This window comes from Rhea americana, unplaced genomic scaffold (genome assembly GCF_003343005.1).
Source record: "Rhea americana isolate MKP2758 unplaced genomic scaffold, rheAme1 scaffold_123, whole genome shotgun sequence".
Taxonomy (NCBI): Eukaryota; Metazoa; Chordata; class Aves; order Rheiformes; family Rheidae; genus Rhea; species Rhea americana.
In genome coordinates this window covers 2,156,493-2,184,292 of record NW_028185295.1, presented here as the reverse complement: position 1 = coordinate 2,184,292, position 27,800 = coordinate 2,156,493, and the positions used below count along the sequence as shown (strand labels likewise).

The 27,800-nt window shown below is 49.3% G+C and overlaps 1 protein-coding gene across 1 annotated transcript in view; it reads left to right on the top strand.

Annotated features, from left to right (window-relative positions):
• Positions 1–27,800, top strand: part of ITPKB (inositol-trisphosphate 3-kinase B) — a 65,663-nt gene that overhangs the window by 32,171 nt on the left and 5,692 nt on the right. Inside the window, exons 2-5 of the mRNA XM_085325801.1 lie at positions 17,867–17,966; positions 18,793–19,006; positions 22,510–22,714; positions 27,560–27,661. Of these exons, the coding sequence (XP_085181927.1) occupies positions 17,867–17,966; positions 18,793–19,006; positions 22,510–22,714; positions 27,560–27,661 (621 nt within the window). The remainder of the gene's footprint in view (positions 1–17,866; positions 17,967–18,792; positions 19,007–22,509; positions 22,715–27,559; positions 27,662–27,800) is intronic.

Below are 27,800 nucleotides of genomic sequence, written 5' to 3'. Positions count from 1 at the left end.
TCTTTGTTTACCCGTCTCGGTGGAAAAGTTTAGTTCTGGCCTGTCTTGCCAAGGAGGGAGCRAGTGTGCCAAAGTGATAGCACAGCAAATTGGCTGCTAGGGCCGAAGCTGGCCCCGGGCACAGGCAGCGCCGCGCGGGCGTGCGCAGGGAGGCCGTCGGGCCTCAGCCCTGCGGGAAGCACTGGCCGGGCTGGGTCCCGGCTCTTTTGGTTGCCGCGGACGTCCAGCGTGGTGCTGGGCGTGTTCCCCGTGGCCTCATCTTCCCATCAGAAAGTGAGCGGTGCCACGTTTGGGTGAGAGCAGCGGCTCGGAGAGGGGAAATCCCTCTGGCACTTGTGCCCAGAGGACCTGGCACAATACACGTTGGGCCCCTTCTTGGCTCAAAATGCTCTTTTAATTCAAGTAATCACAGCTCCTGTACCAACTAGCGCAAGCATCAGATATAGCTGAGAGAGCGCCCGAGTAGTCCCAGCCACGGCCTTTGGCCAGGGGATCGCCGCCCTACCATGGTCTGCCACAGCCCAAAGTGAGAGGCCATCTCTCAAACCCAGAGCTTTCTTTTGGGGGAGTGAGCCTGGGCAATAGTGGGTGTCCCAAGAGGGTCGCCTCTGGGGCATGCTGGGCTTTTAAATACATTTTTTTTCTTCCCTCCTTCCTCTTAGCCAAGTATCAGCAGCTCCTGAACATGGGGCGCTAGGCTGGCGTGGCAACTCTCTCCTGGCACTGAGAGGCGCAAGCCTCATGTACAGCTTTTGTTTAGATGGGCTGAAACCGCCAAGAGGGTTAAATTACAGCCTGTCAATGCCCCTCCGTCCTTTAGGAGTCCCACACATGGAGCAGCTCCTAGAAGTGCTGTGAGCAGGGCTCTGCAATGGGAAACTCGTCTGGGGCACATTTATCGTGCAGTTTCCAGTGTAGTGGGCTGCTCATCTGTGCCCCATTGCCACAGTGTGGTTTTCTCCAGCGTGTAGCCTTTCTGTCTGTAGCCCAAAGCATACCCCAGAAACCGCTAAAAGCCCTGGTAGCAGAGCACAGTGCTAGAATCGCCCTGGATCTCAGAGCTGAACCTCCGTACAACGGGCAGGCTTGTCTGCATAGACTTCTTTCATATTTTCCAGTGAGAGTGGGAGACTTGACTAGACCTAGTACTGACTCACTAAACCCAGCCCTCAGGAGGAGTCCCTCAGAATAGATAGTACTTTCGTATTGTCCTCTTCCTGATCTAAGGAAGCAGCAGTGTTGTGGAGCAAAAGGCTGTGCTCCACGTACGCATTACCTGGACGCCTGTTTCTAAAACTTTCCGTTCAAAAATGAGAGCACACTTGGTGAACTCTGCTGCTAATCCCAAATCCCAGCTCTTATTACTCTGTAGCTAAAATGTGGTTGAAGTTTCCCCAGTGATTTCATCTCACTTCTCAGTTGTCCTCATACTTCTCTTCCTTTTCTTTGGACTCAAACGAACCCTCCCACCCCATCAATGCAACSTGCATCTTTCAGATGAGACTCTGTTAACTAATTGCCGTAGCTATCATTTTCCTGATGCTTTAGGTGACCCTGTGTGTAATTAGGTCTCTCTACAGCTAACCAAAATTTCCCTACCCCCAAAACCTTGCTGCTCTCCAGGACATGCTCTTCACTGACTTGTGATCACTTCTTGGTTGTCTGGCACATCAGTCTCTGTCACAAATAATCACCTCACAGATAGGAATCAACACATTTTTTGTTAGTACCTCTAACACTCTGACTATTTTAAATATCTTAGTTCATTAGCAAGACGTTATTTCTGGCATATACACTTCTCCATTCCAGAATGAGCAATTGCAACTGTCAAAAATACTTACAATTATTTAAAAGCTGAACAAAATAGGACACCTTGCTTCTGCTTGTTCTCGTACCTGGACAAGTCACACAGGAGAGGGACAAACTTGTGCTGCTGTTTGCCTAGCCAAATAATGGGCTAATGTGAAATCCTTAGGATAATTTGGAGAGGGGAGGTTGTTTCTATTGTCATCCCAGTGTCTGGGCAACAAGACTTACATTTTAACATCCATCTTCAGCTCTTGCGGGATTTTTACATCTGCCCTCCTGATTTGTGGTTTTAGCTAACCCTGTTGGTACCAAGGCATGCTGAGGATCCCAGCCTTTCTATCAGACAGAAGTGAGTGAGCTGCAGCAGCAGCTGGCTAGATAGTCATTAGCATGGTGTTTGGGAACAGCACAAACTTTGCATATTCAATTACGTTTATGATTAAGAACAGAGAGGATTTAGCCATAATATTTGCATAGCTCTTGTGCAGAGCTCTGTTAGTGCCACTGTGCTGTTGGTAGCTAACCCTGAGACAGCAGTAGTGCTTTTGTCCTGGGGCTCAGTGAGCAGTGAGAGCACTTGCAGGCAGAGAAGTGTAGTTTTGCTCTGCCGTTTCAGAGAATCCAGTTCAGGAGAGCTGAATCCTCCTGTGCTCAGTTGCCTCCTGAGCTGTCATCTGGGGACAAATCCCTGATCAGCCGTGCATCCTAGTGGCTACGTAGTGTCRGCCGTGTATGAGACTCCCCCATTAATGGTGCTACAACTGGGACTCAGCTGCCTTGCAGCTGCAGCTGTTTGAAGATCCTTGTCTTCTCTAAAARGTGGCAAATGGGAATCTTTCGAGTAATTCTTGTAGCTGTAAGACTGGGAATGCTACTTGCTCATCAATAACTTCCTGACTTGCTTTAAATGCAAAAAGCCTTGATGTTTGTGCAGGTGAAGGAACAGTGAATCTGAAATGGTGCTATACAAAAAATGCAAATATTGCTTATTAGCAGCTTTCCATGTGAGTGGGACAGTGCATTTGCAAATCAAGACAGGTTATTTTCTGCAAATCTCTCTTTCTCATTCCTTGTAAGGCCAAGGAATCTAACATCRCACTCCCTGAGAACCCCAGCCCTGGCAGCCCGTGTGATGTTGCATGTATTTTTCACTTTGCTTGCACCCAGACTGTAGGGTCACATCCTTCCCAGGCCAAACAGTGAGCCCTGAGAGTGCCACCCAGCCAAGTAGTGGAGCTAGGCAAAGTCGCCAAAAGATAACCACCTCTGAGCCAAAGTATTAAAAGGCAATTTGTAATTTCCAATTGCTTCAGTCTTGCTGTTATTCTGCCTGAGATTGTAAAGATCTCAGCACTTTTYTGCAGAGAAATGGCCTTGCCTTTCAGACAGGAAATCTGCAAGGCACATAGAGGCAGCTTTTAGAGATCTCCCCCATAGGTAAAATTACCTTCCTGTAGCTTCCTTCCTAACCATCTACAGGAGCAACTCTAGACCTTCAAAATGTCCATTTTTTCTTTTTCTTTCTTAAGAAAGGGGAGATTTCTGAAACTATGATTCAACACCACTAGGGTAATACTTTAATTGTACATCTGGCTGCCAGTGACTCTGAGGACTGACCTGKCAGGCTGCATGTCAGCATGCTCCTAAGCACGGTGGCATTTCAACAGCAGCTGCCGCCTCCCTGTAGTTCCTCTGTACCTAGAAATGATGAGTGGAAACAACCCTGCAGGGCAGAAAATCCCCGCAGGGAAATGAAATGCCAAGATTCCTAGCTCTGCACATGCCAGGGAGGCACCAAGAGGACTGCTAGCGCAGCTCATGAGCTGGACTGGAGAGGACAGAGTAGCCTCAGCACATTAATCCTGAGTTGTCACAATGAAATCACACCACGAGGAGATGTGTAAAACAGCCATATGCACCTGGTTAGTTGGACTGCTCGGGAGTGTTTTCTGTCCTCTGAAATGCTTGAGTTGTACTTGGAACAGCAGATGCCTCTAAAATCCGGTTTGATGGCCAACAGCTGTGCAGCTGTGAGACTCTGGGAAGTTTAACACCAACACAAGCCACAAGGGCTGGTAGCTTTCTGTAACTCATGCTTGGAGCCCTTCAGCTCAGAGCTGCCTCGGGTGACAGATGAGCTGTGATTCGAGCTGTTGAGCGGTGCCCACATTGCCCGGCAGCTGCAGGGCAGCTGGGGTTGTCGGGCAGGCGGGTGCGAGTTTGGGAAAGCCCTTGGGGCCCAGGGAGAGTTTAAAACTAGTGAATTTAGGCAAACATCTTGTTTGTGGGAAGAGGCTATGCCCACGTGAGCCTTGATGCAGTTGTAGCTTGGGGGGCCCTTTCTGTGTGTGCTGCAAGCCTCAGGCGCGTGCAGGCATGGCCAAGACCCTGCAGAACTGCCTTTCCTCTGGTACCTGGACTTTTTTATACTAGCCCTCAGAGAAGCATAGTAACACATGTATTGTTTCATAAGCCAGATCTGAAATAAACACCTACTTTTATTCTGAACTAGACATATTTCTGGCCCCGTAATACACTGCTGATTTTAACTGGAGTGTAAGTAGCGCCTGGCATGCCCTGCAGGGTCCTACAATGTCTTGCTGATCTCTTGATAGCWCTTGCAAGAAAGCTGCCTCCTGTTCTGCAAGCTTCAACACTGTGTAATGGAAAAATATAGAAGTGGGGCCCGGCTATGCGTCACTTGGTGTCTTAGCAACCTCCGCCTGCACTCTGCTCCGCGATAGGCGCGCAGGGCTGTCCGTTYCGGTGCAGTGATGAAACGTTACATTAAGCATCCCCCCACCCGCCCCTTACCAGCGTGGTTAGCAAGAATAAGGAAATACCAGGGCTTGCTGGTGTCAGTGGTGCTTGCCGAGTGCTAACAAAGCTGTAATTTATGAGCTTTGCAAAGAATTTCATCAGCCTTCAAAGCAGGACAGAAGCATCTGGCACTTGGCCATTGTGCTTCTGTCAGTACAGGAAAAACACTGAATTTCTTCAAAGCTGCCACAGCGTTTCCTATTTTTAGGTTAACAATGCATGTTTTGCTGTACGGCACCAAACGTCAACTAAAAATGAAGACCTATTTATGTTGCTTTGTAGTAGCGTTGAAGCAACAGGAAGCTGCGGGCCATCTGGGTGCCTTCTGAGGCCTCCGAAAACGCCCCCCTAGTCAGTTGTAAAATGTGTCAGGCCACGGCCACGCCAGCAGGTTTGCGCTCCGAGGGGGAAGAGGCAGTGATGGGGTAGTGGCTCCCCGTCCTCGAACCCTCTGAGACCCTGGGTGCAGGTTGCACTGGCACCAAGGGGCTTTCTCATATCATGCGCGCTCTGCCGGTGCAGGCAGTGCCGAGGTGTCAGCGCCGAGGCCCAGGTAGCTGCGCCAGCGCCGTGCAGTACAAGGGGGGCTCCCCTGGCTCCGGAGGCTGCAGCGTCACCCCTGTCCCTTTTCCTACAGTAACATTGGAGCAACCCGGTTTTGGTAAAAGTTGCTCACCTTAAGGACTCCTTGAAGCCAAGAGTGGCTTGTTGGCTTATTAAAATCAGCCTCAAAGTAATTACTGCTTTGACTCTGGTATTTCTGCTGTGCTGGAGAACGGAGAACGTCCATGCTGGACTTGCRTTTTAGATGGCAAGGTTTCCTGTGCCCTTCTGCAAGAAAGCACTTGAAGCGTGAGCTGTGTGTTGTAATACAGCAAGTGATTTTACTGCGAGCCTCGGCAGGACGCTCTGCGCCGTCGCCTGCCGAGGCTGCTCCCCTCGCCGCCGGCGAGAGCGAGAGGAAGTGATGCTGCGGGCGCCGTGGCTGTCTTCCCCCAGCGCGGAGCRGGGATGGGCTCCTCCTGCTCCCGGTGTGCGGCAGCGGCCGGCCGAGGCGGGGGCCTCTCCGTGTGCGGGGTCTGGGCTGCTAGCTGCTGGCTTCCCTCGTCTGACTGCGCTCGCCATAGATCAGCCGCTCCRTGGGAGGAACCTCTTTTCTCCTTTTTTCCTTTTGGACAAACAACCAAAAAACGGGTCAGAGACCTAGCGATTAAGTCCTTCACATGTTGCCGAGGCAGATGAACAATAAAATGTCTGAGGRGAGAAGATGACTAAATTTTTCTACCTCCTCTTCTGCTTCCATCACCATTTTAAGCACAGCTAAACATAGCCTTTTGCAGCAGGAGAACTACAGAAACTGGCTGCTGCCCACAGAGGGTGTCTTGGAGATCGTGGGCTTGGGTATTGCTGAAAACCCCTGCCGTTCCCGCGAACCTGGCGTGTTCCCCATGCTCATTTCTCTTCTCTCTTGCTCTTCCCCCAGCACAAAGCGTGTTTAGAAAYGCGGAGACGCAATGAGCTCAACCCTGTCTTTGTTATATGCATGTTTATAATGGGTTCATTGTATCGCTTCCGCCGGTGCCGCAGCGATTATACGGCTAGATATAACAGCCTCCTACCCTTCCTCTCGCTGTCCTTTTCTGGACCAGAAAATGGCTTGAGTGTCCTCTTAAAACTGAACAGCACTGTTTTGGGGAAAGGATATTTGTATTTTTGTAGGCARCTTGTAATTTCTGCTACTTTAAAACAAGTCGTGCTCTCTTGGAGCTCATGAGGGAGCGGCTGCTGCTTGCTAAATCAGTACTTGGAGACTGGCACTGGAGTTATGTCCCTAAATGCCATGCCATGCTGTGCATCTGGGTTCTGCAGCTCGTCTTAAAAACAGCCTCTTTAAAAAAATATTTAGTTCAGTAACTATTTCACTTAAAAGAAAAAAAAAAAAAAGCATTTTGCCTTTTCATCTCTCTCTTCTTAAACGATGAGCCTGCGTGGTCTTGCTTACCCCCGTGTGGCCTTGACCACCGGCTCCCTGCCGCGCGCCCAGGGATTATGTGAGCAGCGGCTGCAGACGCGATTTTCCATTATTAACGCTCAAAAGAAAGTTCCATTTTCCTGTTTCAGATGAGCGTTTCCCCTTTGGGTCAGAGAAACCACTTCCTCCCYCTGGCACCCTGTGGAAGGCCGTACGCCGAGGCAGCAAATTCCTTCGCCTGTCCTTGGGTTCCTCTTTTTATCTGGCAGAGGCTGAGTGCCCGGGATCCCCGCAGCTGGCGCTGCCGAGGCGTCACGCTCACGTGCCCGGAGCAGACACCCTCTAGACGAGGGCTGCAGCAGCRTGCGGCCCAGTTCTTCCTCAATTTCTTGGGCTTTTACAGTCAAAATCCTCTTTTTTGCCCCACTCGCCCTGCCAGCACGTTGTAGGGCTGGAGCCCGGCCGGGAGAGCAGCTCTCTGGTTGCCCCTCATGGGCAGTGGGGTGCCTGCGCGCCTGGTAGATGCCGTCAACTTTGGCAACGCAAGCCCAGCCCTGCTGCAGTCTAGGTGTGTTGCTAAAGCCGGCGTTTTGGATGACTCCTAACTAAAGCAGTGTAYGCGGTGCTTTGGCTCTGAGAATTAAGAGAAGCAGAGAAAAAACTTCCACTGATGCTCCATACGATTCTCAAAGGTTGCTAATATCCATGCGAGATAGTGATGGGGCAGACCAGGCAGTCTTGCTTGGCCGAGCCAGTGTGCTAGCTCTCCTTCCCAGGCGGGCTGAGCCCGCGCCGTGGGCTGCAGCGCTGGCCAGCACCTTGCATGGAGGTGCCTGCACAGAAAGCTGTGTTCATCTGCATGAAGCAGGCGAAGATGCTGGTTACAGCCTAGAGCTACCGTATGGGTGAAGCGCCCCTTTGCAGGGGTAAGGTGGCCCATGAGTGCACTCTGCTTGCAGCAAGCTGCACTCTGCCTGCAAATCCTGACTGCCTCGAGATGAGCGGAAATAATCCTCAGCCCCCATTTTTCTCTTTCTAATAAGGTCACTGTTGCAGCTTGAACTGACTCTCCTTCTCTCAGGATCTGSAACTGAGGCATATCAAAGTGGGATTTAGTCATGTTTATGAAACTTCTAACTGCTCTTTTTAATCAGCTTTTTACTCTTTATATGCTCAGTAAATGCAGGTAAGTTCAGGGTTTATGACTAACTTTAAACAAAAAATTCTAAACAAATTATCACAGCCTTTACCCTGCTCTTTTTTCTTCCCTTCCATCTCTGCCTCCACTGCCACTAGCCTAAAGCACTTAAAACACTATCTGAACACTTCAGTTCTTCATGGAAGAGAAATGCATTTCTCAGTCATATATACTATAAAGTGAAATTTTGTTATGGTCAAGTAGTGTATCAGCAGTGAGCTAGCTCCATGAGATACTAGAGCAAGGGAACAGCAAGGGAAACGTTTTCTACATCCAAAAGCATTGGGAGCTGCTGGTGCCACCGACAGGCTTGAGTCTCAAAGTCAAGCCTTTTGCATCTAGCTTCTCCTTTAGGTTGATTAATTAATATTACATGATTTAGCATCGTGTTTGAATAACTATGCTTGTGAATTGCCAGTGCTTACTGACTTTTTGCTTCCGGAGTATTATATTCATAGTGACCATGTCAGTGTGCCCCAGTGCTGGTACCAAAGTGAATACTTCAGATAGCTGCAGCAGCACTGAAAGTCGGTTGCTGCCTTGTCTGGCACATGTCCACCCTGCCCGTTAATATATCAGGYTAAACAAATGAATGGTATATCATCCCACTTCAACACACATCTGATGTTAGCCTTGAACTGGGAGGAAACACACTTAAAATGCCCTTGCTTTTGAGCATTAGTTCCAGACAGTACAGTTCACCTCATCACGTATGTAAGAGAATAGACCAGTCAACTCCTGAGCCATTTTGAATTGCATCCAGAAGTAGATAGGAAGAAATTAGATTCAGAAAATAAATATTAGACGCTCCCTTATTCCACCCATTGATGTTACTTCTATGTTTGGTGTATCTAGCCCAAGGTGTATCTAGCCCAAAATGGCTCTAAGCAGACTGTTAATTCACTATCTTTGTTTGAATCCATAAAAATAAGCCTTCAAAATGTAGGGGATGGTGTTCAAGTAGACTGTGTCCTATGAATAACTGTATCTATCAGTCTAATTAACCTGGACTGAAAACAACTGGAACTTAACTGTCTCCTCCTGGTCAGAGCACCTGTGTTGCCCACCAGGCTCCTTCCCCATATGAAGCTCATCTGCTTATGCTGAGGTTGCCTCCTGTAGAAAAGCAGCACCCTACCAAACTACGGCCCACCTAGACACTCTGCTGTGATTTTTAGGAGCTGAATCTCTTCCAAGCTCTAAACTGCAGCTCTGGCCTTTGGGCCTCTGAGCTGGATTTCAGATATCAAGGTGTTTCTTGTGAAGTGGCCAAAGACCAACGCAATTGCTTGGGATCGAGAAGGACGTATCTTCTTTTCATAGATAGCATACAGTAGCTAACAGCTATTCAGACTTTATAGTGACAGAGTTGGGAAGACTGGAGGGTCATTCCCCCACCAGTAGTGTGACAACAAGAAGTGCTAAAACCAGCACAATTTCAGCACCAGTGGCCAACCKCAGGGCAGTCCGTGTCTGTGATTCGTCCTGCTCAGCCTGAGGGCTGCATCTGAAGCCAGTGAGCCAGAAAGACAGTGGTGAAGAGTCTTGAACTCAGAAAGACATCAAGCACAAGTTTCTGGAAGGAAACGAAGCAGTTTCTATCAAAGCTGATGACAGAGTTCCTGATACAGGGTCAGATCTTTGGGCAATATGTTGCATTTCTCAGCTGGCTGTTGAGTCAGTGTCTCCTTGATCTCACTGCTCATGGCCTTGTTCGCAAGCATGTTACACAGATGGGCTGCAGTCCTCTGGAGTCCTCTCAGGAATAAACGCACTGAGGCCCAGTTTTTCCTACCAGCAAGTATTTTTCTAACCTGCTTTATTTTAAAAGCTATCTGCTTACAGAGGAAGAAGCACTGTATGACTTAAATAGCAGTCCACCGAAAGTRAATAGCCATTTCTGAGCTATTCATTTATGTTCTCTAAGCTGAAAATTGCTTAACAAAACTAATTTGTGTGTACTTTATGAGTAACAAATACATTTCCAGAGATCTAGGTCAGTTCCCATGCAGGAAAGTAGGCTGAACTTGTCTGATGCTTGCAAGTAATAATTCAACCAGCTTTACTAGAAAGTCAGTTATGATTGATCTGTATTAGGAAGTTTTTAGCTACCGAAATAAAGACTCTTCATCGAGAAGAAATGCACTGTGGAGACAGAATCATAGGGTTGAAGTTTGGTTTCTTCTGAGCTCAAAATACTGGTTTTGCCTTTGTTCTCACTTAGACCTTTTTGGTTTCTTTCCTTCTTTGCCAAATCAGGCAGAGAGATTTTGGTACTGCCTTTCATTTCTGTTGTAATTAACCTTGAGAATGGCCTTAATGTCTATCCCGTAACATCTGTCCCCAGCGTAGCACTCCTATGGCATGCTTGTGCTTTGTGTCAGAGACGAGAAATGCAGGGTGACGTTGCAAATGTACTTATATGCTATGGGTGACTTATGCTCTGCTGGCTCCCACAACCACTACGTTTCCTTCTATTGTGATCGGGAGGTCAAACTGAAGAACGACTTCATACATATCTACGTTTTCTGCTTCTAATTCTTCTTGCCTGCATCAGAAGCAGGAARAGGGAGTCTATGACAAACTCTTGTTTTTTTCCAATACACTGGAATATTTTTTCAATGAGCCAAGCAGATGTTCCTGGCTTCCACGCATTTTTATCAGGGCTCCTGTATCATGCATGCTGATCTCTTGTAGACCGCAGAGCAGGCAGGAACTTTGTCACTATGACTCTCTACCCCAGATCTTTGGTCTTGGTGAGAATATGCCCTGGTCCCACTAGAGAAAAGGGTATTCCTCACAGAGCCAAATGGTGGTGGCTTCTCTCCTGCGGGATGCAAAATCCTTGCTGGCTAAAATTCTGAAAAACAGAGCATCTGATATAGAAGAAATAATGCTTGTAACTAAGATATTTTCTCTCTCTAAATGTGCTGGAGTCCTTGGAAAGTAGTAGAAATCCTATCTGGTAGGAGTGATCTTTCACTGTAGCTTGCTGAACAACCCTCCCGACTCATGCTTTGGAGTGTTTCAGGCTACATTTGGTGTGTGCTTGGTAAAGCTCATATGAAGCAGGCCAGCTTATTTGCCCCCGTTGTAAAAATAATTCATGCAGTGGGGCTTGGGATTTGAGCTAGAATTTCTAGGCAGTCAGAAATACATTTCATTCATCAAATGATATTCCCTTCTATTATCTAGGGTGAAGTCCACTGCTGGGCCTCGCTTTCTCTATATACACAACCTCAGCAGGAGCTGACTGCTGGCGCCTCTGCCAGATTTTGGAGAGCTGCTGAACGTTCTGTTAAATGCCCATTTGAGTAAACAGAGAAATGGTTGCTGATCGAAGGCCCTCGTGTTGCAAGCTATTCTGAGACGAAAAAGGCTAGCTAGCTGTTGTGCAGTTTGGAAGCAAATATGTCAAAGGGGGTGAGGGGCAAGCGTAGGAGGGACACTGCGAAATACACGCCGTCGGGTGCCAGCCGCATCCAGGGTCAGTGCATTTCTGCTGGCCTTGTGCACACTGAAGCAGTCACTTGGGCTCTTTCTGCTGCTGCCCTAAAGCTGACAGAGAGGGACAGGAGGGCTGGAGGCACTCGAAGGGCCGTGATGTCCCCTCTCARTCAGCGAGGAGGGAGCCTCTGCTCCGCGGCCCCGTAGCGGCTGCACCCCTCGGGACCGTTTCCCGCCGGGATCCTGTGAGCCGATGCCGGTGAGGACGCTGGCCGGAGGGAGCCGCAGCTGCCTGCAGCCCCCTGGCAACCCGCGCGCGGCGGCGGCGATGGTGGCCAGCACAGCCAACAAAGCTGGCCTTCTCGTCTCTGCTGGCCCTGCGAGGCTTTTCCCAGCAAAGGGAAACAATCATCACTAGGGAAACCTTAACTGCTTTTTAAAGACCAGAAGAAAACACATTCATTCTTTTAAACATGGAAAACTAAATGGCCTCTTTTCCCTTGGCTGCGTACGCATGGCCTCTGAACAGGCTGACACAGAGTGAACTCCAGGGGCAAGCACTCCTGTCCCTTACTTATTTATTAGAAAAGGAGGACTCTCCTCTGTGCAAAGTCTGCCTTTTTCAGCTGCATGATTTCTTCTTCTTMTTMTTATTWTTTTATTTGAGACTCTGGGAATGAGCAGCTGCTCGGTAAAACCCCAGACCAGTGAATGAAATGCACCCCAGAGCACTGCCAAGTGGCCGGGGTGCCAGGCTGGCAGGGCGCTCCGCTCCACCGAGCGAGGCCGGGGGCAGYGGTGAGGTTCTTGCTGTGGCAGTACGTTTAGGGTCTAACTCTCAAAAGCTCTGAGCTGCAGCAACTCCYTCAAAGCTGATGAAAGCGATGGGAAACTGGGGGATGTCTCTCACTGCTATCTCCTCTCCATTTTCCTCCATCCCTTCTGATCCTAGGCTATTTCAAGATCTTCTGAAGTTCTTTAAAGTTGCTCTTGCTCTTCCCTGCCCTGGCTGCATAATCTTGACTCTAATGGAGTCAAGACTTATTAACTCTAGTTAATAAAAGATACTGAAGTACAAGTCCAGCTCTAGCTATTTCCAGGAACATTTGGTCCCATAAAACCATAGGAAACCGTAATTTCGGCAAATTAAATCAGTTACTGCGTATCTCTCTGGCTCAACGCGTGGAAAGGGAAAAACACCCCCCCCAGCTCTGTGCATAGGGAATAATACCAATAAAATTCCATCAAAGWCCATACTGGGAAAGGGAGGGGACAGGCAGTCTCAGAAAGGCCCATCTCCTTGAAGCAGACATTAATGGAAAGCCATCTGCTATAGGGAAAATGTACGGCAAACACTGAGCTCATCAGCCACTTTTTGTTTAATTTAATTAAACATAATATATCCTCTGACCTTCTGGGTTGGCACCAAATTCTTGTATGTTGTTCTTTCCATATGAAGCTCTATTGACAGATGGGGAAAGCTTAGAGTTTTCTTTTAGCTTCAGATAAGTAAAGTTAAACATGCAGCAGATAAAATTGTTTTCCCAGCACTCCTCTCCCACTGACCGATTGTGGGTGCTCACCAGGAGAGCTTAATTCCTCTGGCCCCAATCCYACCCCTTGCTCTAGGCAATGTGCACTTTGCTGAGCAAAAGAAATCACGGAATCACAGAATGGTAAAGGTTGGAAGGGACCTCTGGAGATCATCCAGTCCAACCCTCCCTGCTCAAACAGAGTCACCTAGAGCATGTGAGACAGGATCGTGTCCAAGCTGATTTTGAATGTCTCTGCAGAAAGAGACTCCGCCAGCTCTCTGGGCAGCCTGGTCCAGTGCTCTGTCACCCCCACAGTAAAGATATTTTTCCTCATATTCAAGTGTAACTTCCTGTGTTTCAGCTTGTGCCCATTGCTTCTTGTCCTGTCACTGAGCATCACTGAAAAGAGGCCAGCCCCATCCTCTTGACACCCTCCCTTCAGGTACTTATACACATTGATAAGATCCCCTCTCAGTCTTCTCTTCCCCAGGCTCAGCAGGCCCAGCTCTCGCAGCTGTTCCTCATAGGGAACAGTCTTCTGATCATCTTTGTAGCCCTACACTGGACTCTTTACAGTAGCTCCATGTCTCTCTTGTACTGGGGAGCCCAGAATTGGACACAGTCTTGTAAGTAGCTTTAAAAAGGCACAGGCACAAGAAGAATGCTGCTAAAAATGCTTCAAAATTAATATTTAGAGCTTGTTTTAACAGATGCAYACCTTCATTTCTACATGGCAGACTACTAGTGCAAACAGCACCACTCCTCAGTAAATGTTGCTAAATAATTTTCTACGTAGCAGCTGATCAGTCAGCATTTTCTAGCACTGAAACAGATTATAAATAAAAGGTGTCAAATTGCATCACTTTCTGTGTATTCCGTGCTTGTATAGGTTACATGCTGTTGTGGTGTGTGTAAGAGTTCATTCAGTCAATGTAGCTTCATGATTTTTGCAGCACAGGAAACCAGCCAGAGAACAGCATTTTTGGAGCACCCAAGTGTCTTTGTGCCATAGACAGGCATAGACAGTGTACATCACAGGCCTTGATGTTGCAAAACATTTGAAAATGTGCTTAGCTTTCAGCATGGCTGCTTGCTTGCTTGCTTCATTGCATGCAGATGAGAAGTACATGTAGCTCTTCACCAAAAAAATCACTTGGTAATATCAACTGCAAAGCTATTTTTCCAGTATGCTGAAAAATTATTTGGTTTGAATTGTTGCAGTTATTGCAGGTAATTCTTCCACATATGTACAGCTGGCCCTGTGTTTCTGAACCTACACTTAAATAACTACTTGAAATAATACAAACCAACAGTTACAAAAGAGCCTGGAGGCAATGGCTTTGCAGTCCTCTACAGGCTGGGTTAAAGAATATTTCTTTACTGTAAATAGCAGTAATACTCCTGTTGTATATAAATAGTGCAGGGCATAGCTGGGGGCATGGGCCAACTGCTTGCAGAGCTGCTGTTTGCTACACACAGCTTGTAGAGTAAAGCTGGAGTAGTGTGTGCCTCGTGATGTGATTTTCCATAGGGATGTGCCCTAGCCCAACACRAGAGTTTGCATGAATGGGGTGCCAAGCTGTCAGCTTTGAGATAGTTCCCCTTTGTKTGAACCTGGGCTGATGCCTGAATAAATGCAAACTTTGCTGGTCAAGGCTTTCTGTAAACTTAGCTATCCCCAGTGGATGAAGACCTGGCCACTGATCCATGGCCATGAGGTTGCTGAGCTGCTGCTTGCAATACATGGCAGGACTGATGGCAGTTTGGGTCACAAAATTGGATGGCAGCAGAAGACCTCAGCAAGCTCATGAAGAGGATTATAGTATGTGGCTGCAGGGTGTAGCCACGTTGCTCCTCTGTAACTCTAGGTGACCAGGAAAGGAAAATAAGAGGTTGGAAAGACAGATGCACAGTGGACTCATTTTGGGGGACACACACACACCCATGTGGAAAATCTCACTCAAAGCTATAGAGATGAGAAGGGAAGCTGCTGTATGAAGGGTCAACTGTTAGAGTAACTCCTTTCTTGGGCAGAATGTTATTATCTCCAAATAAACTGGTTACAGGATGACTAGAAGCATAAGCCAATGTTTTTCCTCCAAGATCCGGTCTCCTTATCTCTACTGAAGCAGGTCCTCAGCCCTATGGAGTGAACGGATGAAGTTGTGCAGCTGCTAGTTTATTAGGGGTGTTGCCTCTAGGAAAACTCACTACATCTTGAGCACTCCCACCACAGAACAACCAAACATTGTGTATGGATACATMCACACCCCACCAAAATCAGTCCCAACAGGCTGATCTGCAAAACAAGCTGTCCTTGTCTGGCAGTAACGCACGATGGGCCTCAGGCTGAGGGCACAGGACAGCTTTCTTTTTAATGAAGCAAACTTTCCCTCATAAAACTGGGATGGGAATCAAGTGTAAAATAAAAATAAGGCAGCTCCTGAAGGAATTGCAGAATGCACTTAATGAGCTCTGCAATGTGCCTGCTGGGGTTACATCCTGCGCAAGGGCAGAGGYGAGGCAAAGTCCATCCTCTCTCCTGGAAGTGCTCACCTGAAGTGCCCCTGCCAAGCCAGGTGGCAACAGGCTGTATAGAATAGAATTGCTGGTGACTCCCAGGTTGGCAACGGCTTGCCTTGTAGCCCATTTCTGGCAAGTCAGAATTGACTGGAGATGGACAAAACTGTCTCAGGCATCTCCGTAAAAAACTCTGGTGCATTTGTGAAAGTGCCCTGCTTGTTTGCTGAGTGATCTCAGTTCAAACCTGAACTGTCCTCTGCAGCTGTGTTTTTTTCAGAATTACTCCCCTCCCCAGCGCTGCTAAGATGAACTCCTCATCCCGTGCAGTGCTGGCCTGTGAGACTGCAGTGTCTCTTCCCCGTGGTGTCAGCCTGACTGACAAGCCAACATCCTGAGCGTATGCGTGAGGTTGCTGAAAATGTAGCAGCTCTTCTGGGAAAATTGGCCACATCCTTAAAACTTGAGCTGGAAATGTCTGGCCAAAGGTGTGCATGAAACCAGGCAGTATCTGGATGACAATGTTTCCATCCAATGTAAAGGAATGAGAATGTAATATCTGTTCCTCTTGCAAAATATATTCAATGACTGGCTTTCTGCCTTGCTCAGTTCAGTAGCAAGATGTGTTTTGTCTTGTTTTGTTTTTCCTGGGGATTCAGGGGCCATTAACCTGCACTTGGAGTGAAGTAGGAGAGTTGCTGGGTGCAGGAAGCTGGCTCCCTTCAAGGCTGCAGCACTGCTGGGGCCATGCCCAGAGCAGAGCTCGTCTGTCTTCCGAAAACCCTGTCTGGCAGAAGGACTGAGGGGGCTTGCACTACTTTGGGGGCTACTTGGCTTCGTTTTGGTTGCACTTTGAGGTACATCAAGGTTTTAGCTATAAACTCTCAGCACTGAAAAACAAGATCTTGGCTCAGGAACACGCACTGCCTTGGCTTGCTTCCTGGGCCTGAGTGACTTATGATGCTGTGCTGGGGAGGAGACTCCTTCTCCTTATTTTAGACATGGTGGGTCACATTCATATGGAGGCCAAACTGCCTCAGAGACTTTTTCTTTCCCCCTTTTTAGTGAGATCAGTCAGAACTCGATGTTACTATTTTAAAAACAAAAGGAGGGGGACCCCCCCCTCCCCCTTCCCTCCCGCTCTCTGCCAAAAGGAGAACAAAGAACAGCTAAAGTGCACAATTTCTGGCACTCCATTTGGAAATAAAAACATTCATCCTCATGTCAGGTAGGGAGCTGCCTTCTACATCCCCAGCCTCTGCTGCCAAGCAAGTGGGCTGGGCTACAGAGCGAACCTGTGTGGAGGAGCCTGGGTGGCAGGGATGCCCGGTGTCCCCTCTTGCTTGGGCACCTCATTTCCTGGCTCCTGCCACTCTGCAAAGGTGCCAGGGAGCACTGGGACACTCTCAGTCTCGGGCAGGTGTCTGGAGGACAGGCCATCCTGGCATCTTTGTCTTCTTTCCACCCATTCGAACATGTCAGTAGTATCCATCAGAGATTCGTGCRCTGGGAGTTCCCCCCAGACCAAACTGCAGGTCAGGGCTGCCAGCCCTTCCCTGTCTGTCTGCAAAGGATTCRGGAGCAGAGTCCAGCTCTCCAAACATGAGGGAGACATTCCTGGGGCTTTGTGGAGGGCTTGCTTGCACGCTTTAGAAGTGGAGCAAAGGAGGATAATTAATATGTGTGCTTCTGGCTGAACTCAGTAGCTCCAGGTAGCCAGGACAAAACTCACTGTTTATCTCCTCTTCTGCAAGTAGGCATTTTCCCGCTGTCCTGCTTGTGTATTGTTCGCCCGGGTTGTTTGCATGATYGCCTGCTGATGCCAAGATAAGAAGTGCCTCTGCCTTTTATTAGAGGCATGTTCCCCAGAACAATCTAGGAAAAAACCTCTTTCAGGAAACCGTGCACATTTCTGTGAGGCTTTCATATGTCTACTGCAGCCCTTGTTAAAGTAATGTAAATACTTTCGTGCAATCTATCTGGCAAGAGATACAATATGTCAGAAGTAAATTGTTCTCTAGAACATAGATACTGATCAGCCAAAGCAAGCAAATCAGACGAAACAGCGGTTTTTCAGTGGGGAATACGAATAAGCTGGTGAGCGTATTTGTGCATATAGGAGTGTCTCTTTTGACCCACCAGATCTGGAATGTCAGAAACTGTAGGTTTCCTTGCCTACTGAATGTGCTATAGTCTAATGCAGCAGCATGTACCCAAAAGTGGATTAATGTGCTGACTGCTCCTACAGAAGAGCACAAGAGAGTGGAGACAARGTAATACAGATGACTGGGCCCTCTTCATCAGAAGCAGTCATCTGGAACAGAGCTGTAACACCATCCACTTCAGTGAAGTTACCCGTGATTTTTGAATTTGGAATSAAAGCCAAGTGTCTCCAGCTTGGCACAGGGCAATGGGAAAAGAGCAGATTCTCTGTTTGCCTTCCATCTCGYGCTGGCTCTGGTGTCTCCTCTCCTGTCCAAAACATCCATATGCTCCCTCAAGTGACTTTAGGGACAGCAAAAGCTTAATACAGCACATTCACTTTCATGATTTTTTTTTCCTTAGAGCAAATCATGGCGGAAGATCAAGAATATGGTGCACTGGTCCCCATTTGTGATGTCCTTCAAGAAGAAGTACCCTTGGATCCAGCTAGCAGGACATGCAGGTACGGAGCATTGAGAGTTCAAGGGGATACCCTAACCTCCTTGAAGCTCACCCATGGGCACAAGGTCCACCATGGGGCAGAGCAGTGGAAAGCCTCTTCGTTATGTTAGGTTAATGAGTTGTACTGGCCTGAGTGGCTTCTGAACTTTGAATGAGTTTCACAGATTTAAGCTTTTGCTTCTCCAGGAGAACACAAGGCCAGGAGAGTGACTTACCTATATACTGGGTGGTGTAAAGTGGAGGTGCAATACCATAACCTTTTAGTTCCCAGAGCTGTGAATATTGCTGCTATTGCCGTCAGTATCTGGCTCTTCTCTCCAACAGCAGAAAGCAATGGTGCTTGGAGGAAATCCAAGCCCTCTTGCTGATCCACAGGGAAGTGCATGGCACCACCCAGCTCTGAGAAACTCCCCTCACAGGGCATGAGCACAGAGACGAGGCCATGGGGAGTGAAGATGTGAACCTGCTGCAGCGTACGCAGTGGGTGTGAAGCTGATGGGTTGGGTGCTTTATAGGAGGTGCCCATCACAGCCTTGGCTGGGCATGTGTGATTTGCCAGACCAGGCCCTGGTGGGATTGGTAAGGTAGTTATAGCCTGTGTCCTTGTTTAAGGTGTGACATTGCTGGCCATAAACTTCTGATACTATGTGTCAATTCAGCAGCAGAAGCCTGTTACACCACCCAAGTCCCAGACAACGGGGACTGCTTTGGATGCAGGTGTAATCAGCAGATGCTTTCTTGGTGGTGGTCTGTCCTTCTTCATTTGGGAAGGTGTGATGTCACTCTGCATCCAGAGTGAGTGCCCTGTTTTCCTTTGTTGCCTTCAGGCAGTTTCAAGGCAGCAGCTAACGGCAGGATCCTGAAGAAGCACTGTGAGTCAGAGCAGCGCTGCCTGGACCGCCTGATGAATGATGTCCTGAAGCCTTACGTCCCTGCCTACCACGGGGACGTCGTGAAGGACGGGGAGCGATACAACCAGATGGAAGATTTGCTGGCTGAATTTGACTCCCCCTGCGTTATGGACTGCAAAATGGGGGTCAGGTTAGTGTTTTTTGGGGCAGCATTTGATTTGAAGATCTGATACTCAAAGCAGACCTGTTTTCCAGGTAAGGCTCTCTGAAGCGTACATCTGAGCATTGCAGATGCCTTAAAGAAAATCTAAACTAAYGGTGTGAGAAGAGAGACATGAGGAAGCCTGGATTTGGGAAGGGCATACCAGTGTCTTTCCTTCTCTGCCTGCTGACTTTCCATGTGCTGGAAAAGTGATATGCTGGCAGCACAGGGAACTGTTCCATGTTCTGATTCAGGTCCTCCAGCACAGCACAGCAGCTTTTAAGAAGGCGGAAACATGCCAGCTTCTTGACGCTTAGGAGGACACTAGTGAAATGCAGGAAGCTGTGGGCTCCCAATCAGCCGGGCAAGGGACCCCCCTGCCTGGCCAGCTCTGAACTCAGAGGTGGTGGWGACACTTGTGCATCTGGAAAAGCTGATGGTTTCTGTGGGAGAGCAGCAGTGGTCCTCCCAGCACATGTGCACAGGGCCCAAGGATGACGGAGGCTCTCAGTTGCCACTGGTATACAGGGGCAGGGAGAAAGATAGCCCCTCGCACGATAGGTGCTCCAGGTGCCACCACAGGGGTACCAGGTCCCTTTCCACACAGCTAGTGTGGAGCCCTGCCTGAAGAAATTGGGGATGGTAGGCAGCACCCACCCAAACCACAGTGCTGGGCAGGGTATCTTTGTTTCTCAGAGCTTAGGCAGCTAGGAYGGAAGGATTTTAGCTGTGGTAGTTYAAGCTGTTACCAGTGCAGTTGCTGCCACTGGGCAGAAGGTACCGTGTGGTGGTATATAAACCACCACAGCTCACAGCCCACTGCACCAGCAGTGATGAAGCAAAGCAGCACAGGCAGGTTCAGCAGAGCCCTCATAGAAGGTGTTGGGTCTGAACCTGTCTCCTCACTGATACCATCTGACAAAACATCAAACCCATCTTCTTAGCCAGCTGCTCCCTGCCAGGAGGATGCAGGTTTGTTTTTCCTTCCCAATCTGGTTTTGGGATGGGCTGTCCCTGAATGAAGTTTTGCCAGATTTGGGCCCTGATGACAGTTAAAACCTGGAGCAATGGAGAGGGAGGGAACTAAGCGGCAGGCAAAGGCTGTCTTTCCTTCTTGTCAGGAGGAAGTTGAGCTTTCTGAGCAGCGCAGACAGCACTTCTGAGCATGATCTTGTTTTTTTCTGTCTGCCAAAAAATCACAAGTTTGGTGAGCTCAGCTCCAGCCCGTCATCACTTTTATCTGCATTGCTTCTAAAAGGGGATGATACCCTGGGGCTGTCTGCTCTTTGATCGTATACCTTTTCCAAAAAAGATACCYATTTACCTTACGAGTCAGTGGGAAGCACACAAACTCCATCCCACCTTATCTGCCTTCCCTTGCATGTTGTGTGAGTTGTGGAGGTAAACCACACATTCAGAGCTGAGACGTGGGCTCAGGCAGCCTGAGAAGAGGGCACAGCCCCCCTGCAGAGCTAGGCACTGCTAACAGGAAGTGAAGAGCAGCTTGGATTTTGGGGGATAGAAGTGRCAGATAGAGTCGTTTCTACCTCATTCTGCTAGGACATTGCTCCTGCCTTGCTAGGTTGTTTGGAGGGGACCTGGGCACCTTTAGGGCTGAGCTGGGGCAAGTTTGGGAGCTGCAAGAATTATTACTAAGTGGATGATGTTTGCTGCAGGAGGTGTCATTTAGTAGATGATGACTTTCTGCACTCCAGAGTGAAGCACTTTGCTGCCGGTATGTCCTGGCGTACGGTGGTGCTCCTCCAGAAGAAGCACAAAATTGAGGTTCAAGGCCTCTGTAAGTGTAAAAGCACCACGATTCTTGTGCAGCTATGCTCTGCCCTGGCCACTCGTCCCTTCCCAGCCCCTGCRAGGGTCTGTTGGTGACAGCTGCCTGCTGCTCTGGGTTTTCAGGGCCAACCCACAGAGCTGCTCCATGGGGAGGGGGCACAATCCCTTYGGGTCTGGGGTTTGTAAGCTGTTCCAAGATTCAGAAATATTTCTCTAGAGAAGCTCATTTCTGGGTCAGAAAACCAAGTAGCTCTGTAGCTTGCATGGGAAGAGGAAAGCTGTCAGTGTGACCAAGCTCTCCAGTGGAAGCATTAGCAAGTGGAGCAGGATGAGATGCTCTATGGGGCAGGCAGCTCTCTGCAGGGGGTTGGCTGGTAGTGGCTCTCCAGSAAGGTCATTGGAGGAGAACCTTCCTCAGTTGATTTTGTTTAGCTCAGCTGGCAGGTGGGGGCCATGTTTCCTTGGGAGGTCGCTTATCTAGGGGCTGAGCAGGACCAGGCCCAGCATGGGGGTGCGAAGGGGCAGGCTGGCATGCTCCCACTGCTTCTCCTTCTCCCGTCTGTCTGTCCCAACTGCGACTGCATGCTGGGATCCCAGCGGGTTATTGCAAACACCCATTCAAAGCTACATCTCTGTGTCTGATCCATCTGTTTCAGGAAGCTTTTGCCTTCTATGTAGTCCAGTTAAACCAGATYCATACTGGGCAAAATAAACAGCAGCAGAGCAGCTCTATATGCAAAGATGCTGCTTTGCAGCCTGTGAGTGGCGACACTGGCAGCTGAACATGGTGAGGGGCAGGAAAGTGCWCGTAAGGCAGAGGAGCAGCTTTGGCTTGTCCACAGAGGGAATGACAGATGCTGCTGGTGGCCAAGGGTTGGCGACTTCTCTCTCGCCTTGAATCCAGACAGTTTCCATAGCACATGGTCAGCTGCCTGGGCGCATTTTGAAAGCTTCATTTAGTTTGTGAGAATAAGTCATTGTCTGGGTCTGCTGAGCACTGGGAGGTGTCAAAGAGCAGCCTGGAGTGACCTGCCTCTGCCTCGCTGTGGGTAAGCTGAGCTGGTTGCTTGCCTGTGCAGGCATAAGCTGTCCCGGTGCAATGTTGCTTCATCTGGTTTTACTTTAAAGGCCATAGCTTTTAAGGTGAGATGGGTGGGCAGCTGCCCTCGTCCCAGTCCCAGGGGCTTCCTCCTCTCCCAGGTGGGAAGCGTGGACCACAGTGCACCCTCTCTTCTCTCTGGCCTTGGCAGGCCAGGCTGCCCTGCAAACCCCAGGACCAGGACCTTGATTTTCAGTGTTGAGAAGGCAATGGGTGCAGGTGCAGCAGTGGTGCTGCAGACATGCAGGAGAGCTAACACCTCGCTTGTTATTGCCAAACTGGTTTCAGTTGATACTCTGAGCAGATATGAGGTGTTGATGACAGAGCGCTAACTGGAGCAGGACCAATAAACCTGCATGCAGGCTTGCTCCACTATTTCATGCACTATGCTTCCCTCTGGGTGTCCCTTACCCTGCGTAGCCTTGGTTTCTGGGGTGAGGGCTGTCCTGGAAGGAGGCTCCAGCTCTCCTGGTGCTGGGGACATGGCCAGTGGGAGCAGCTTGGGAGCTGGCCTTAGAGCAGCTCATGGCACCAGGGTCCTCAGCAGCTCCCTGCCGCAGCTCCCATCCCTGTGTTGAGCGCTTCTGCTTGCCCTTTGCAGGACCTACTTGGAGGAGGAGCTGATAAAGGCCAGGAAGAAGCCAAGCCTGCGGAAGGACATGTACCAGAAGATGATTGAAGTGGACCCCGAGGCCCCGACCGAGGAGGAGAATGTGCTGCGGGCAGTGACCAAGCCCCGATACATGCAGTGGAGGGAGACCATTAGCTCCACAGCCACGCTGGGGTTCAGGATCGAAGGGATAAAGGTGAGGCCACTCGATGCTTGCAACAGGGAATGCTTTGTAACCAAACTCGTTAACACAAGCATGCACAGAACAGGCTCTTAGCGAAACTGGTGACACATTGGGACATCCCTCTGGTCCCSTGGGCCTTATGGGAAGGAGCCCAGTGAAACTCCTGCTCTGGCCCAGAATGAGTCAAGTGTTATGGCTGGTTTTTTAGCCTGCAGTTTTATGTCTCATCAGGCTGGATGGTGGCAAATGGGAACTGAGCCCTTTTCACACTACTGCAGGGAGACCAAAGAGTCTCAGTTCAGCTCCTACAATGTGGGTGTCTCTTTGTAAAATCCAGCCATAACTTGTTTCTTCTCCCTTTCCCTTTTCTCCATCCAGTCCCCAGATAGAAACAGCCTGCACCACATCACAGCATTTATGTGCATGGTGCAAGCTGTCCCGGAGAATGGTTTGTTGAAGCTCCCCTCACCTCTTGCCCGAGTTTTGCTGCCTGCCTGACTCCTGGCAGCTCAGCAGCCCTGCTAGCCCTCGTTCTGGGCTGCTGGCATGGCAGGGTGGTTGCAAGTCTCTGCCATTAGACCTGAGCACCTGGCCTGGGCATGGGCGTCAGCTGGCTGGGCTGAGGGAATCAGTGAAACTGCAGCCACACTGGTTAGGGGAGGACAGTCTTAGCCATAATCTTGTTAAATGAGCCCCACGGTTGATTTCCCCGACTGTGAAATGCAAAGTGCTCTGCTSCAACTGAAGGGCTCAAACAAGTTGTGTGCTTTCAATGCTGCTGTGCCAATGGGTTGAGCCGTTCAAATCCCAGCTTGAACGTGTGTTAGCCTGTGCCAGCCTCTGACTGGATATGTAAGTTTAGCTGTAGATGATGACTTGCCTATATTTAGATCTCTCTTCAGAAAATCTCAGCAACCTAGTCCTATGAAGTGGAGCTCATAAACTCCCTATGAAATTTAAGCAGTCGCTTAAACATAAGCAGCTGCATTTTCTGCAAGTACCCAGCTGTCTACCTGATCTGCAGACTTAGCTGGCATTATCTGCACTTGAGCTATTTTTCTCAATTTTGTCTGAGTGTTCCCACTCTACAAGTAGCACTGCAGCAGCTGTGCCCAAGCTGACCATGCCTTTACTCAAAGCTGTCACTCAGATTTTTGGAGATACCTGCAGGATCATTTGGACACCAGTTAGATGAGGCAGCCCAGGATGTTTTCTCCTGATGAGCTGGCAGAGAAGGGGCTTCAGACTTTATAGTGGAGGTATCTGGGCTGGTGTTCGAATGGAGATGGCTTTTGTAACCACAGAACATGTGTGTTAGCTACTGAAGGCTTGCATGACCTTAAATAATGCCATATGCCTGTTGATGGCTTGTGCTAAGGGCTGCAGCATGCAGTCATGGAGGTCCTGTGGCAGCCAAGGAAGCTTGTTCAAGCTGTGGCTGAGTTACTGGAGGTGACTCAGGCTCAGGCCACTGCCATGGGAGTGAAGCTGGGCAGCCCTTGGCAACCCCTGGTGGTGCCTCCGACCAGCAAGGAAATTGCCAGGGCACAGGGGAAAGGTTTCTCCTGGTGGAAATGAAGGCTTGATTTCCAGATTTATATTGGTTTAAGGAGTCCTTCTCTGGGTCACAGATCTTATTTTTCTCCTCCGTGAGTAAGCTGGGATTTTCTCAGAATACCCATTTGTGTGTCTGCAGCTTTAAATTCCTGCAGCACTCTTGACTTTTTTTTAACCTAGGATCTCTGTGTCAAAATGATAGACATAAACCAAACAAAGCCTTCCCCTGAACAAGCCTGTACAGTAGATCTTGCAGATTTTCCTGCTAGCATTCTCCATGACATGACCAGGCAAACAGCACGCAAATGCAGGTGTTAGACCACAGGTCTGAAACGCAGTCATCAGGAACGKCTCACTCAGAGCTGCTGCTGCAGACTGCCCACACGTGAAGGTGCTGGTGGGAAGGGGTGCCACTCTCCTGCAGTGGGAAACCCAGCAGAGCCAGTTGCACACAGGAAGAGGGCACCTTCCCCATTGGGCTGCCTCATGGCCAGTGGGTTGCATTGCATTTACATCCACCTGAGCCGCTCACAGAAAGACAGTAAACCCAAGGAGAACCCCTTGCTAGGGTTTCTGGACAYGCAGCAACGTGATGCACCACTGCATGCCCCTCATGGCTGTCGTTTACAGCCCTCTAGAAGCTTTCAGTGGTGGCCACAGTGCTTGTCTGCTCCGGCAGCTCGTCCCTGTCTCTCTGCCAGCCCCAAACATCACCCACTCCCTCTGACAGTGCCCCAGGCACAGGCCTTCCACATGCACCCCACTCTGTGGCTGTGGCCAGCCACGAGTACACCACAAGCCCTTCCTGCTCAGGACAACCCTTTGCCTAGTTCCCAGCACTGCTGTTTTGCTAGTGCTTGTTATAAATCTCAAGCTATATAAAAAACAAGTGGGCCAGTTGGGACCGAACCTCATGTACATTCTTTCTGCTCTCTACTTGCTTGATATAATCAGGAGTATCTGCCTATTTATAGTCCAACATGATATGTCCTCCAGCAGTGGAGGATACTCCTCCAGCAGCGTTTCTAGGTCTATGGTCTGGGGATGTTTAGTGGGTGTTAAGGCAAAAGCAGGTCATAAATGAAACATTGRAAATATTGGAAATGAAATATGTAAAGAAACAATATCATATTCCCACACAGGCCAGCAAATGCTTTGAAGGGAAGTAAAAGCAATAGCCAAGCATTCAGCGTTGCACCTCATTTTTAGCTGATCGTAAGTAAAAGCCATCGTGAACCACTGCATGATGTGGGTCATGGATGTTTTCAAAGAGGTGAGGCAGCCCTTTAATTGCAAGATGTTGAGAAGTGCTGGCCTCCAGTATTAATCCACCTGCTGCCACTAGGAGCTGACTAATTTGATCAAGGCTTTAATTGCTGTAATTCTCCTTAAATCCCTTGCCTTTTGGATTATTGTCCCCTAATCTAACATATTAGCAGTTTACACTGATTCCTGGATGTTTTTCTTCCTGCTTAGAAGAAGGGCTGTTGAGTAGGTCCTGCTGAGCTGTGKCACTGCATTTAACCTGTTTCTGATGTCACATCCCCACATTAGGGAAAGAGGTCTTCAGTATCTTGAGGCTGCTGCAGAGCCCTCAAAAGAAATTTCAGGAAAATTTTGTTTAATTAGAAGTCTCCATATGTTTTCCTCCCTACTGAGGATACTTCCCTGTGAGAAATGGGAGGGAACCCACATTGCCTGTCAATGATGGGCTGAGGCTATTGTTCGATGGACTACCAGCCGGGCTGATGCAGAAGCACTTGTGCATGTTCCCATGCAAGCAGTGGGGAGCTGTGCACATGCCCAAAGAGCAGAATTTGGCCCTGGGTGTGTGAGTTTGAAAGGAGGCACAAGACAAGGGAGAGCTGGGGGACAGCTCTGTAAACAGCAGAGGCCTGTAAGCTGATGTGGCAGCTGCAGGACTGGGAATGCGGATGCAGACCCCTTCTCTTGCCCTACTCAACTCTTAGTTCATTTGTTGACCCTGAATATCTGATTCTACCTCTTTAAAATGAAAATACTCCTCTGCAAAAAGGAGATATAATGACATTTACCTAACTTTTTGGAGCACTTTGAAAATGTTAGAAACAGTAGCTATTAACAAAATCAATATGGTAAAAGTCCTGGTGGGATGTGGCTACATGGCCAGCAGTGCGGTAGCTCCAGAGATGAAACCAGTTGACCTGAGCTCTGCTTGGGATGCCAGTGAAAAGCAGGGTTGGTGGTGCTGCGGTGGGGTGTAGGCTGACAAAGGCCGCTTGTGATAGCCCTTGTCAGCCCACCTCACAGTCTGGCTTTGTTGATTACAGTCCCCTTGGGGCTGGAGCACCTGTAAATGTCATGGCTGTTGACACACAGCAGCAGCATCTGGCAGGCCAAGGGACCACGAGCAGGGAGTCGTTATGGGAGCAGCATTACGGAGATTCGCTTTGGTTTTCCAGAAGCCAAGGATTGCCTTATCTGAAAGGCCATCTGTGGTTCTCATTTATTTTTAGTAGCACTTAGAAGGCCATCTCCTTTCTCGGATGCTTTGTGGAAAGCTATGCTCCTTACATATGAAATCAGTGCTGTGGCATCTCTCCAAACTGATATCTATCATCCCTCCTGGGAGAGGGTGGGCTAGTTTCTGCACTGCGGCATCAGGCCTCATGCGACAGATGCATAGCAGTGTGATGTGCTTCCCCTGTGCGTCACGTGCATGCCACTGCACTGCTGCAAGCTGTTCCTGAAGCCTCTCCACTGGTGAGATGTACAACTGCAGCCACTCAGCCAGCGCCCAGCCATGAGTGAACCCGCACTGGCCACGAGCAGGCTCGCTCCTGCAGCCGGGCAGCCTGCAGCACTCCAGCTGGCCCTGGCCTCTGGAAGCGCCCGCTCTGCAAGGTGTTCACGCAGCTGTGCTGCCCCCACAGAGCCTGGGATGGCTTGCATGGTGCTTTTTGTGCTCGACACTCATGTGAAAAGTGAGCTGGAAGGTGAACTTGCTCTGTGTGATTCACCCTCAACGATATGTCAGGTTTGGATTCAGTGCCTAGCTCAGCACGTCTGGCTCTGTGTAGCTTGTGCTCTGTGAGCACGTCCAAGCCCGCCTGGCCACAGGCAGCCTTGCTAGCAAAGGAGAAGGTGAGGCCGCAGGTGGCATTGAGGATTTATTATCCTTGGGCTATCAAGTGACTTTTTATTGCCCATCATGATGACTTTTGCTGCCAACAAGGCTGGCTTGCATCTTGCTCCAGCCCCTAAACCAGGGGCTGTTTCCTCTGGCTCAACCCCCTCTCATAACACTTCCCTCTTTTTCAGAAAGAAGATGGCACCGTGAACCGGGATTTCAAGAAGACACGGACAAAGGAACAAGTCACCGAGGCCTTCAGAGAGTTCACTAAGGGAAATCGTAACATTTTGGTGAGTCAGGGCGGTGGCAGGAGGAGGCTGCAGGGGCTGCTGGGCGTGAGGGGAGGTTTCTCCCCGGGTGGCTGCCTTGCCTCTCGGCAGCTCTCAGCCCTGCGAGGCCCCCCTGCCGGGAGACTCTCTTTTGCAATAG